This window comes from Dipodomys merriami, unplaced genomic scaffold, assembly GCF_024711535.1.
Source record: "Dipodomys merriami isolate MVZ:Mamm:240054 unplaced genomic scaffold, mDipMer1.0.p SCAF_24, whole genome shotgun sequence".
Lineage (NCBI taxonomy): Eukaryota > Metazoa > Chordata > Mammalia > Rodentia > Heteromyidae > Dipodomys > Dipodomys merriami.
The window spans coordinates 16,351,295-16,364,456 of NW_027203826.1; the positions used below are offsets into that span (position 1 = coordinate 16,351,295).

At 36.6% G+C, this 13,162-nt stretch overlaps 1 protein-coding gene and 1 pseudogene across 1 annotated transcript; one reads left to right on the forward strand and one right to left on the reverse strand.

Annotated features, from left to right (window-relative positions):
* Positions 1-4,388: 4,388 nt before the first annotated feature.
* LOC138835544 (olfactory receptor 5V1-like) lies at positions 4,389-5,315 on the reverse strand. Its single transcript, XM_070034032.1, has one exon. The coding sequence runs from the start codon at positions 5,313-5,315 to the stop codon at positions 4,389-4,391; it is 927 nt and encodes a 308-aa protein (XP_069890133.1).
* Positions 5,316-12,421: 7,106 nt separating this feature from the next.
* LOC138835891 (U2 spliceosomal RNA) lies at positions 12,422-12,537 on the forward strand (annotated as a pseudogene).
* The last annotated feature ends 625 nt before the right edge of the window (positions 12,538-13,162 follow it).

Here is a 13,162-nt window from a genome sequence, read left to right on the forward strand (position 1 = left end):
GAGAAGACATGGATAATCAAATCGAGGAAGTAAAGAAGTCTATACAACACTATAAGGAAAGCTTCAGTAATGAAAGAGAAGCCATCAAAAATGCTCCATTAGAAGGTAAAGAAATAGAGAGAGGAGAGGGAAGATGGCGGAGGAGAAGCTGGAATCTGAACAAGCTCTCACATAGAAAGCAGTTTTAGAGTGCCAGTGAACAGTCCTAAGCCAGAGAATCACACCAAGTGTGCCATCACAGGACAAAGAGTTAGACAAGATAGGGGAAGCCAAGGCAAAAAGACACATCTGAGTGCCTGCCAGCCACCGCCGCCACGGCTGCGGCAGGGTCGCAGCGGAGAACGCAGCCGGGGCCATACCTGAGTGCTCACACAGAGAGTCCAGGACGAAGGAGCCAGACGCAGCGGGCGAGCAGATTCTACTCAACACCAGCAAGAACCGACAAGGAGCGGACATCTTCATCCTGCAGTGTGCAGACCAGAGATGACCCAGGATCCAAGACTCAACGTGAGTAGAAGCCCGACGTCCTCACTTATTCTCAGGGAGCAGAAGAGGGAAGGCCACCCCTCCCCCCCCAGCACCGGTGATCTCCATCTTGGATACCGACAAAGCTCGGAGGAGCTGCCAGCTCCAACCCAGGCCTTGGAATAAAACAAGTCATTTAGCAGGTCACAAGAACTTAACGGCGGTGAAGTGACCTGCCAGACTGGGCTCCATCCAGGGAAAAGTCACCCACCTCAGGCACCAGCCATTGGAGTGGCTTTCCTCACTGGGTAACCAGAGCCAGAGGCTGCCCCTCCCTCTAGCAGCCTCAACAATCAATTGAAAAACAGAAACCCTGAGAATGGCTCCAGGCTGGGCTCTGTGAGTTTTTTTTCACAAAATAGCCCCAAGGAAAAGCTACTGATTGTTGAAAGGCCTCAACTCTACCCAGAACCTAGCCTCACCACTGCATCCCCCTCTTTTGTGATTCTCAAAGCAGATCACCCTCCCAGTAAACTAATGTGGGAGGGGGATCTCAAAATCTTGGGTAAAGCAGAGCATTTTTCTGCCTGTTCGAACAAACTGACTTAAGAAACCAATCAAGCCACAGGACCTCAAGCTGACCAGAGACTCCAACAAGAGGCTGTTTACAGACAAAAGGGAGATACAGGATTCTTCCCACCCCTCCCAAAAAAATCAAAAAAAAAAATCAAAGAACTTTTTTTTTTCTTCCTCTTTTTTTCCTTTTTTTTTTTTCTTTTTTTTCTTTTTTTTTTTTGGTACCTTATATATATATATAATTTTTTTTCCTTTTCTAAAAATTTTATTAATCTTTAATTTTTGCCTTTTTTTGAAAAAATAATTGTTTTCCAGTAACTTTTTTTCCAGTAACTACATGTAGAAAACTAAAGCTAGTTCATTATATATCACCCTGCACCAAAATCAACTCCAAATGGATCAAAGACCTTGAACTCAAAGCAGACACTCTGAAAACATTACAGGATGGAATAGGAGAAACCCTAGGTCTCCTTGGCTCAGGCCGAAATTTTCTGAATAGAGATCCGGAAGCACAACAATTCAAAGAAAGGTTGGACAAAGGGGATTGCATAAAGTTGCAGAGCTTCTGCAGGGCAAATGACATAGCCAGCAAGATCAATAGAAAACCCTCGGATTGGGAGAAGATCTTTACTAGCCATACAATGGACAAGGGTCTCATAACTAAAATATACTTGGAACTCAAAAAATTAAACCCCCCAACAACAAATCCTCAAAGAAACAACTGCCCAATAAATAAGTGGGCGAAAGACTTAAAGAGAAACATCTCTGAAGAAGAAAGAAGGATGGCCAATAGACACATGAAGAAATGTTCAACATCCCTAGCCATAAAAGAAATGCAAATCAAAACAACATTGAGATATCACCTCACTCCAGTTAGAACGGCAAAAATCAAGAACTCTAACAACAACAGATGCTGGAGGGGATGTAGACAGAAAGGAACTACTTCATTGTTGGTGGGAATGTAAACTTGTTCAACCACTTTGGAAAGCAGTATGGAGATTCCTCAAAAGACTTCACATAGAGCTCCCCTATGACCCAGCAATCCCACTTTTGGGCATTGACCCATATGTTTACAAACAAGACCACACTAAAGCTACCAGCACAACTATGTTTATTGCAGCATTATTTACCATAGCTAAGATATGGAACCAACCCAGATGCCCCTCAGTAGATGAATGGATCAAGAAAATGTGGTATATATACAGAATGGAATTCTATGCCTCCATCAGAAAGAATGACATTGCCCCATTTGTTAGGAAATGGAAAAACTCGGAAAAAATTATATTAAGTGAAGTAAGCCAGGCCCAAAGAAACATAGGTCCCATGGTTTCCCTTATTTGTAATATCTAGTATAGGTATGAGTCAAGCGGAAAAGGTCAGATAATGTGATGTCAGGAAAATGACCCTTAGATATGTATTTTAATGTTTTTTTCTTTCACGCATGTGTTTCTAACACATTTATAAGATTATCTCTTTGTTGCTTTGTATGTCCCTCCCTCACAGTATAACCCCTGCTTTCACTATATTTGATGTCAGTATAACTTGTGGAGGAGATGGGGAAAAACCAGTTGTTTAAGGATACAGGTGGACCTGTTGCAACAATGAGAAGTACAAGTTGTCATGTCCAAAACGAGCTTTACAAAGTCATTGCGGGGGGGTGGGGAGCGGGGGGAAGGAGAAGGATTGGGATGGGGGGTAGGGGGGAAGCTGGGAAGGGATGTGAAGGGTAAACAAAGGAGGAGGCTGCAATGCTTGGTAAGAAATGTACGCATTATCCTGTCCATGTAATTGTAACTTCTCTGTACAGTATGTTCAAAAATAAAATTAAATCAAATTTTAAAAAAAGAAGGTAAAGAAATAAAAAACAAAGTTGAAAGTTTTCATAACGGATTAGATGATGAAAAAAGAGAGTGTCTATAATAGAAGACATAGAAGATATTACACAGTAAGAACTCATTTAAGATGGATAGATATTGCTGGAGGTGAATAAAAGACTGGTACATGCATAGAAAATGTATTTAACAGAAATCTAGAGGAGAACATCCCACACATGCAAAATGATAGGTTTATTCATATGAAAGAAGCCTTTAGAATGCCAAACACAGCAGAGCAGAAAGGAACATTCCACTACCACATTGTAATCCACACAGTACCAATAAAGAAGAATCTTAAAACTGTCAGGGAGAAAATATTAAGGAATTATAAAAGAAAACCATTAAGAAAAACTACAGAATTTTCAGCCAGGACTATGAAAATAAGGAGAGCCTGGAATGTGGTTATGTGACTCCTTAATGGCAAACAAACACCAACCAAGAATAGTATACCCAGCTAAGCTCTCTTTAATACCCAATAGACAAATAAAAACTCCACAACAAGGAAAAATTCAAACAATTTGTCTCCACTAAACCAGCACTACAGAAGACTTCAAAATGTACTAAATATAGAAAAACAACAAGAACACAATACTAGTGAAGAAACGGCCCCTTACCAGAGAACCACATAAATATAGTAAGAAATTTTGAGGCATAGCCACCAATAAGGTGGATAACCTGGCAGGACCTACCAAACACCTCTCAAATTGCACTATTTGTAGTTACATGACATGAAGTAAGCCAGATACATACAATATTATTGAGAATAAATGAAGAATTTAAAATAAAGCAAATGTTAAACTTACACTATTATACTATGAGTAATATACTCTTACAATGTCATTTAAATTTCCAATGTTTATGTACAGAACAAATTCATCTAAAATTAAATGGCAAGTGATTAACCTCCCCTATGAGAGGCCTCTATTGGTGATAAAATTTTGGCAAATGTAATTGATAACAAAGAGTCACACAATAAACTATGATAGAAACATGACTTAAGAAATGAAATTTGAAAAGATTGAATATTCATGTTATTGCTAAAAATCAAAAGGAGAAAACAGAAAACAAATTCAATAATATATAAACACTTTACTTGTTGTGTGATCACATAAATTAGTGAAAATTCAAATATAGTACACAAAAGAAAGAGATACAGACTGCCACAGGTTAATTGAGATTGAAAAATGTAGACAATGAACATATAGTAAATTCATCAGCAGAATGGGAAACAGGATCTGTAATCAGAAGTAATGGGGATACATAGAGCTAGGAACATGTATGGTAGAAAATAGATAATTGAAGACCAAAAGGATTTTATTACATAAGTAATAGTCAATATGTAAAATATTCTTCTCTCTAGAGGTGGAAGATGGATCGCTGCCATGATAATTGTCTGATCACACACTAGTAGTATGGGAAGTGGTGAGTTTAAAGCAAAGCACTCAGTTTTCATATTACATTGTGTAAACATGCTCAGAAACATAGCAATCTTCGGAGGGCTCCTTTCACCTCAGTGTTTCTCAGGCTGTAGATGAGGGGGTTTAACATTGGAGTCATTACCCCGTATAACATGGAGATGAGTCTGTCTCTGGCAGGGGAATGCTTACTGGAGGAGGGGCGGATGTAGTTAAAAATGACGGTGCCATAGAACAAACAAACCACAGTGAGATGGGAAGCACATGTGGAGAAGGCTTTGCGCTTCCCTTCTGCTGACCGGATCTTCAGGATGGTGGAGATGATGTACAGATAGGAGATCAAAGTGATCAGAAAGGCACTAGTACCGAAGACACCTCCAACCACTAGAAGTAACATTTCTGCCATGTAAGTGGAGGAACAAGACAGGGCCACCACTGGAGGGACATCACAGTAGTACTGGTCAACTCGATTTGACTTGCAGAAAGACAGGCTGATGGTGGTCATTGTGTGGAGAAGGGAGTTGAGGAAACCAGCTGCCCAGGTCCCAGTCAGCAACTGCGCACATCGAACATGACTCATGATGAGGGTGTAGCGAAGGGGAAAACATATCGCCACATACCGATCATAAGCCATGACAGCGAGCAGGAAGACCTCAGTCGCCAATAGGGCCACCAGGAAATAAAGCTGTAAGGCACACCCAACAAAAGAAATGCTGTGGTCCTCTGTCAAAAGGTTCTGGAGCATCTTGGGAACAGTAGTTGAAGGACAAAATATGTCTAACAGGGACAGATTTGCTAAAAGGAAGTACATAGGAGTGTGAAGCTTTTGCTCTATAGTAATGGCCAGGATGATGGTCCCGTTACCCACCAAGGTGATCTGATAGATGATGAGAAGTGCCGCAAAGAGGGGGTACCGCACTTCAGGGAGGTCAGAGAGTCTAAGGAGAATAAACTCAGTCACCGTCGTAAGGTTGTAGTTGTCCATCTCTTCTTTCTACAACTCTCTGGCAGATATAAACCAATAAACACAGGTTAGGGGAAAAAATACAAACAAGGAACGCAGGAATGGAGAAATTCATAATAAAGATAATTTGGAAGCTGATGAACTATGTTAGGTAACTTTACATGGAAAGTTCACTTTCTAAAACTTCCATTTGAAACATCTTCTGTACTCCTATTTCTGTTCCTGTTCACCCTTCTTTTCATAAAGAAGTAACTAGGGGACCTGGAAAATTCTCCTGCCAATTACTTTCAAAAGCATGCAACATTGTTGGATTTTGTAGTCAGTGGAAGCTGATGGTGGATTTCTCAGGCACACACAGGCACTTGTTTTACTCTGACTCTGTCATCTTTATGTGTGTAGACTGCACTGTCTCAATACTAATTTATTAAGGTGCACATTGTCTTATTTATCTCATTCTATATTTTGTATGTTTTCAAATTGCATGTGTTTAATACAGTTATACAAATGTATAATACATAGATTATTAATATAGGCTATGTATGTGGACATACTTAGAGACATTTATTTTACATTACTTATATAGGCTATGTATGTGTATATACTTAGAGACTTTTAGGAAATCCTAGGAGTTAATACACACAGAAGAAATAAAATATGAAATAAAAGAATGTAGTATTGTTATGTCATCTCTTCAAAATATCTGTATTTTGCATAAATGTTAAATATTAAATACTACCTTGATTTCATTTTTTTTCTGGTACTGCAATTTTAACTGAGAGATCTATGTTTACTTGGATTTGCTCAGCTGGATCTCTACCAATTGAGCCATGCCATTCGCCTAGCTTTAAAAAATTATTATCTTTTACTAATTGTACCAAGGAGTTGTGCTTCAACAAACTGTTTATGAATACAATGTGTCATAGTCAGTGTCACCCATTTCAACATTCTCATCCCACTATCTTCAGCCCAAGTTTTGCTGTTTATTTTGAAAATGGAGTCAGGAAGACTTTTCTGCCCAGGATGGCTTTGTACTATGATCATCTGCTTCTCAGCCTCCTGAGTGCCTAGGATTCTAAGACTAGAATACCTACTCTTAAATATGAACATTAGGGTTTACCATAATAACCCACTTAGCCATAACACTGAGTGAAATAATCTAAAGTCTGAAAAGTAATACAGTTTTGGAATTTCTTCTGTTACTTCCTAAACAAATTATTTTATTTTATTTTATTTTTATTTTTATTTTTATTTTTTTATTTTTATTTTTATTTTTTAAAGATCCTTTTTTTTGGGGGGGGGGTCCGGTCGTGGGGCCTGAACTCTGGGCTTGGGCGCTGTCCCTCAGCTCTTCAGCTCAAGGCTAGCGCTCTACCACTTGAGCCACAGCGCCACTTCCGGCTTTTTTCCTATGTGGTGCTCAGGAATTGAACCCAGGGCCTCATGCATTACAAGGCAAGCACTCTACCACTGAGACACCTTCCCAGCCCCAACAAATTATTTTAACAACACATCTTGGATAGAAAAGTCACAGGTAAAGGCTAGGTTACAAAATGAAAGGTAAATGTATATTCTATGGTCTCACTTGGCTTATTTTTCTTAGTGAAAACTCTGAATCTTTTCTTTGATTAGGTGAAATATATAGAACCAGTAATACAATACAAATCACACATATTTTTTGTAAATTTCATGAAATTATCATCTGCATCCCTTTTTCCCCTGTCAAGTTTAAGTAAGACTTCCTGTGAGTACCAGGAGAAGGCAGGTGCTAGTGGCTCATGCCTGTAATCATAGTTACTAAGGAGGCTGAGTTCTGAGGATTGTGGTTCAAAACCAGCTTAGTAGAAAAACCTTATTAATCACCAAATAGGTGGGAGTAGAGCTTTCATTCATATGACAAACCAATGCCTTTGAGAAAACAGCTCAGAGACAGCACACAGATTGACCTCAAGCCTCAAGACCATCAAAACAAATTTAAAAATTAAAAATAATAAAGAATATTAGGTGAAATTGCTGGTTGTAATAGCACATAGATTAGCACATAAGAGGCTGAAGAAGTAAGATTATGAGTTCATGTGTAGGAGTTCATGTAAGGAGATCCTGTTTCAGAACTAAAAGAAATTTTAGTAATGAATACTCTGGGAGTGTTCTTTTTCTTCCCTCAGAGTGGCCCATATTTTGGACAAAATAAACCTTTATTGGTAAAATACTCAAATAATGAAATATCATGAAGAAAATTATAAAGAACTACCAAATAATTTTTTGCCAAGTAATTAATAAAGGATGAGTATTAAGTAAATGAAAATGATTAAAAAATATTATCTTATAAATTCTCACATCATCAAGTGATCACAATTCAATGTATTATTAATTATCTGCCTACACCTATGCATATTAAGACTATGAAAATAAAACAATGTGTATAAGAACATAAACGAAGCATATTGGATTCTGGAGAAAATATTTTCATAGAGTAAATGTTAATATCCACATCAACTGATCATTTTTCTTTTTACTAATGCTTATAAATATGGCATGTTTTTAAAAAAATGAACTATATGAAAGATATTGATAGCATTTTTATTTATGCATGTAACAGGGTTTTTCAAAACATACATAATCAATATGCATCCACCAAAAATTGGCAATATATTTTTCTTAAATTTTGTAATTGGCTGTTTAAATTTGTTCAATAAAGCTTACGATCTTAATATCTCATGTGGAGAAGAAAATGGTATTTTTCATTAACAATCTCTTCTATCTCCTTGTTAACAAGCATAACTAAACCAAGTATTCAAGATTTAATCTAAAGAATGAGAAGTGTATTTTGTTAACAATACATTGAGGAGGAACTTCTGTAATGTTCCTTATTAATCTGAAGGACATGTGGTTATTAACACTAAAGATGTGAGAACTATCATAAGGTATGTGTGGCTAGCATTAATTTCCCACTGGAAAGGAAGCTTTGTTATTTCCAATATATTATTTTGCCTATGGTCAGTGACAAATGAAGTTTTGCTGCTCAGAAAATACTTACATCAAGTTTCAACTGTATTGAGAAAAATAGCATTGGCTAAGTAGGCAAAAATGTACCACAAAAAGATCTGAAGCCTTAACATAACTAAAATTATGTTTTACTTAAAATACCATTATTTAAGAGAATTGCATTTCAGTTTTCTTTTAAATAGGTTAAGTTACCAAGAAAACACTTGAGGAAGAAGAAAGCAAGATGATCCACACCACACCTTACTTCAGTCCACTAACAGCAAAAACCACTTGTATGTAGAACTCTCATTAGAATTTGGTCTGTAATTTATATGTTACCCATTTTCCCTTAGGAAATGGGATAATGAGGATTCTAGATGGACTGTTATTTTCTTTGTATATCCTATCCTAACAATAGAGATATATAATCAATTCAGTGGACGTTTGATGTAATGCAAAATTTACTTGATTGTCATTCATATTTCTGACAATGACCTAGGGTATAGTTTAAGGTATTTTAGTGAGAAGGTGGCCAAAGGAAAAAAAATAAACATATCACTAGGAAGCTAATGTTTCTGTAGTCAGTAGTAATTAATCCAAGATATGATGATACTATCATATTTTTATAAATTCCCATTTCCATAGTAAAATAGCAAACTTGGGCAAAATTTCTTTACGTTATCTCAAAGCTTCTTTCAATACTGTGTCCCTTCCACGTGAAGAGCTATGTTGCAGAACAGCTTAGATCCCAAGTGAGTAAAATTAAAACATCATTTGAATCTGCAATTTCTCACTCACATTTGTAGTATATGTAAAACAGAAATAATACCATTGTCTACATAGAATCCAAGGTAGGAAAATAGAAGTAACAATTTTACACTTTTTATTTTTCTATAACTTTTCAAAAATTGGAAAATTTAGGCACAAGCATTAAAAACAACACAAGAAAGACATGCCTGACTCTACACACCTATACCTGTGACCTTGCTCACTGTTCATGGTATTGTACAAAAATCAATGACAACTCCAAAACTACCAAATGCTTAATTTTAAAATTTTTTTAATACTTAATTACATTAAAATGACTACCTGGATATTATGTGTTTGTGTTTGATTTTGATTACCACTATATTTTTTTTTATTGTGAAAATACTGTACAGAGGGGTTACAATTACATGGGCAAGATAATGAGTACATTTCTTATCAAGCATTGTAGCACCCTCCTTTGTTTCCCCTTCCCATCCTTTTCCATTCTCCCCCCTCACCCAATCCTCCCTGCTCCCTCCCCCGCCCCACCCCACCCCACACCCCCAGCCCTGCACCAAAGTTGTAAAGTTCATTTTCGACATAACGACTTGTACATCTCATTGGTGCAATGGGTTCACCTGTATCCCTATTTAAACGATATGCTTTTCCCCATTTTTATTACTTTAAATTAAGGGTAGAAAATGAGAGGTTTTATTGTAGCCAAAACGTGCACATAATATATTTTGAAGACATCCATCCACACTTTGGTTCAGTCTCATCACCTCCAACACTTCTGCTTCTTGTGACAGTATTAATGAGTTTCCTTATGGCATTTGATATGTGCATAAGTGCATTTCACTCATCACTATCACTCTTCCACCCTCCCCTTTCCTGCAGACTCCCTTTATAAAATGCCCAAACTTTGTGCCATGTCCTCAACTTCTTTGAGTTCTACTTTATCTACTTTACCTACTTTACAAAAATGGATGAAATATTCATATTTCTAAGATTTCATTTAACTTGATAGTCCCCATTATTTGCTTTCAGTACCTGAGATCATTTCATCTCCAGTAGAGCTAAATTACACTTAATTTTGTATATATCACATCTTCCTATATATTCATTTGTTGATTGGCACCAAGGCTGATTCCATGAATTAGCCATTATGAGTATTACTGCAATATTTTAATAGTTCTGAAGTGAACGTGAGGATTTCATTATCACTATGGTATGCTGATGACATGCATTCCTTTTGGGTATGTGCTAAGAAGTGGTTTATTCAGATGTTTGCCTGGTAGAATATCTCCTGAGATGAAAATAAAGAAACTCAGTGGTAGAAAACACATTTAGTCCACAAATTCTCATTTGATTCTAAGCATACCGAAAAAAAAATAAATTTTTTATTACTGATAATTTGGAAATTTTACATCTCTCTTTAGCATTTACATTAAAATTTCTTACAAATGTATTTATATCTCTTGTTTTACACTGTGCTTATTCCCTGAGGTGTTGGAAATTGGATATTATAAAATGTGGTATGAGTATGTTTCCTCTCACAACCCTCAGATTCACCCTTTTATCTCAAGAAATTGGCTTGATTCTATTACTCATAGATCATGATACCCTTGCATCAAATTATGTCTCACAACATGACAGTTAAGAAAAACTAAGGAAATGTTCTCAAATAAAATAAAATAAAATTTAAATAAAAAAATACAAAAAAAAAAGAAAAACTAAGGAAGTCATCTGTCTTCCACTAGCAGTGCAGATATGAACTGCCAGCTAAAAGTAGCTGATATGGGTTCCTTTCAGCTTCCCTTCAGTGAGACATGGCCCAGATCCTCAGGAATCCAAGTGAATACCTCGGCTCCAACTGCTTTATGTGCTCCAACCAAGGTAGCTCAAGTCATCTACATGTCTGAATCAGTCTATTTTCACTGCTATAACAAAATATCTGAAATGTTTTGTATTTCAGTATATTGTAAAGAAAGAGGTCTATTAAACTCACACTTCTCAACGTGCAAAGTCCAAATGGGCCTGATGCCTGCTCTGGTGAGCATCTCATGAGAGAGGACATATGGTTGGAGAGAGTGAGAAAGATGATCCATTAGAAGGCAGAACCCAGAGGGCCGGGAGTGGTCAATCCTGCTTATTTCTCATAGCCTTTTCAAAAGATCCAGAGCTCTGTTTGTACGTGTAAAATTGTACAAATATTGAAAAACCGTCAAGACTTTAGAACCCATTATAATCTATGTTTCTAATTTTCATTTTATTTTTTTAGTTATGAATTATTAAAATTTATTCTCTCATCCTTCTTCCTTTTGTAATGGGAATAGTAGCATGAAGAAAGCACAAACCATTCTAAGCCATTTACAACATGATTTCCAATATACTGGTTAAATAAATGGAGCAAGGTAGGTAAGTTTTTAAACAATCAGATTAATAAGGTGATATACTTGGTAATTTGAAGAAAGGAAAAAGTTTGACTTCTTCATTCCTTTCTTCATTTATCAGAAGAATATGACCTTGTATTTTGGTTGCATCATCAAATATTATAAAGGCAGCTATTTCAAAACTTGTCTAAACAATTGATAGAATAATATCAGGGGTTGAAGAACAGAAAGGTCCTCAATGTCTGGCTGACTCATTGAGATTGGGCCTGGAAGTAAAACAACTCATCATAAGACAATAAGAAACACAAATCCATGAAATGTTCTGTATTCCCAATATATGTATTTCTTCTAAGCTGTAAATATGGATAACTTTGATCTTTCTAGATTCTAAAAGTTGAATATGGCCAGGCACATATGCTCACTCTAGTAAAACTAGCTACACAGGAAGGTCATATCTCTGGTTCAAAGCCAGGTAGGGTAGGAATGTCTATGAGATTCTGATCCTCATTTAACTGCCAAAGATCCAGAAGTAGAGCTTTTGGCTCAAATGATATAGTGCTAACCTTAAATTTAAAAGCTCATGGATAACTGAGTACCTGTGGCTCACACCTATAATCCTAGCTACTCAGGAGGCTGAGATCTGATGATCATGGTTCAAAGCCAGCTTGGGCAGGAGACTCTTATCTCCAATAAGCCACTGGAAGCGGTGCTGTGGCTCAAGTGGTAGAGCTCTAGCCTTGAGCTAATGATCTGAGGGACAGCACCTAGGCCCAGAGTTCAAGCCCCAGGATGAACACACACACACAAATATATATATATATATAAAGGAATAGCATTACTATAGGCTTGAGCTGGACAGTGAATAGGCCCCAAGTTCTGCCTCTAGAACAAGTCCACAGACATGCAAAATTAATGTTAAAAGGAAGAGCATTACTATTCATTTTTCCTATGATTAATATTAAAATTTGATAAATTCATCCACATCTCTTCTTCATAAAATTGTTTATCCCTTCTTGGCTTTTTGGCTAAGATCAAATATTCTATTTGTTCTTATCAATTTAATATGTGAAACACCCTCTATATGAGAAAAATACATTGAATAGATTTTTGTGTGTTTCCTTGGTTTTTGTTTTGTTTTGTTTTGTTTTTGCCAGTCCTGGGGCTTAAACTCAGGTCCTGGGTGATGTCTGTGAATCTCTTTGCTCAAGAATAGTGTTCTACTTTGCGGAGAGGAAGGGAAAAATGAAATGCTTAAATAGGGATACAGGTTGACCCATTGTAACAATGAAATGTACAAAACACTATGTTGAAAATGAACTTTATTTACAACTTTGAGGGTGGTAGTTGTGGAGTTGGGAGGGAAGGGATGGTAGGGGAAAAACAAAGGAGGAGGCAACAATGCTTGATAAGAAATGTACTCATTAGCTTGCTTATGTAACTGTAATCCCTTGATACATTATTTTTACAATAAAAATGTACCAAACTATTTTTATTTTGAATTTAAAAAATCAGAGGTTTTAAATCATAAGTATTATAGTATCTAAGCACACCTTCATTTTGTTTGGACAATGGTTATTTTTGTTCAAAAAAGGAAATAGTTATAAAAGTTAGGGTAAAATAAGCCAAAGCAGAAAGATAGCAGTAGGAACCAGTTAGACAGAATGGAAATGATCAAAAAGACTAACAAAATGGAGCAAAACAATATAGAAAAGAAAGAAAAGAACAAAGACCAGAAAAAATAAAAAA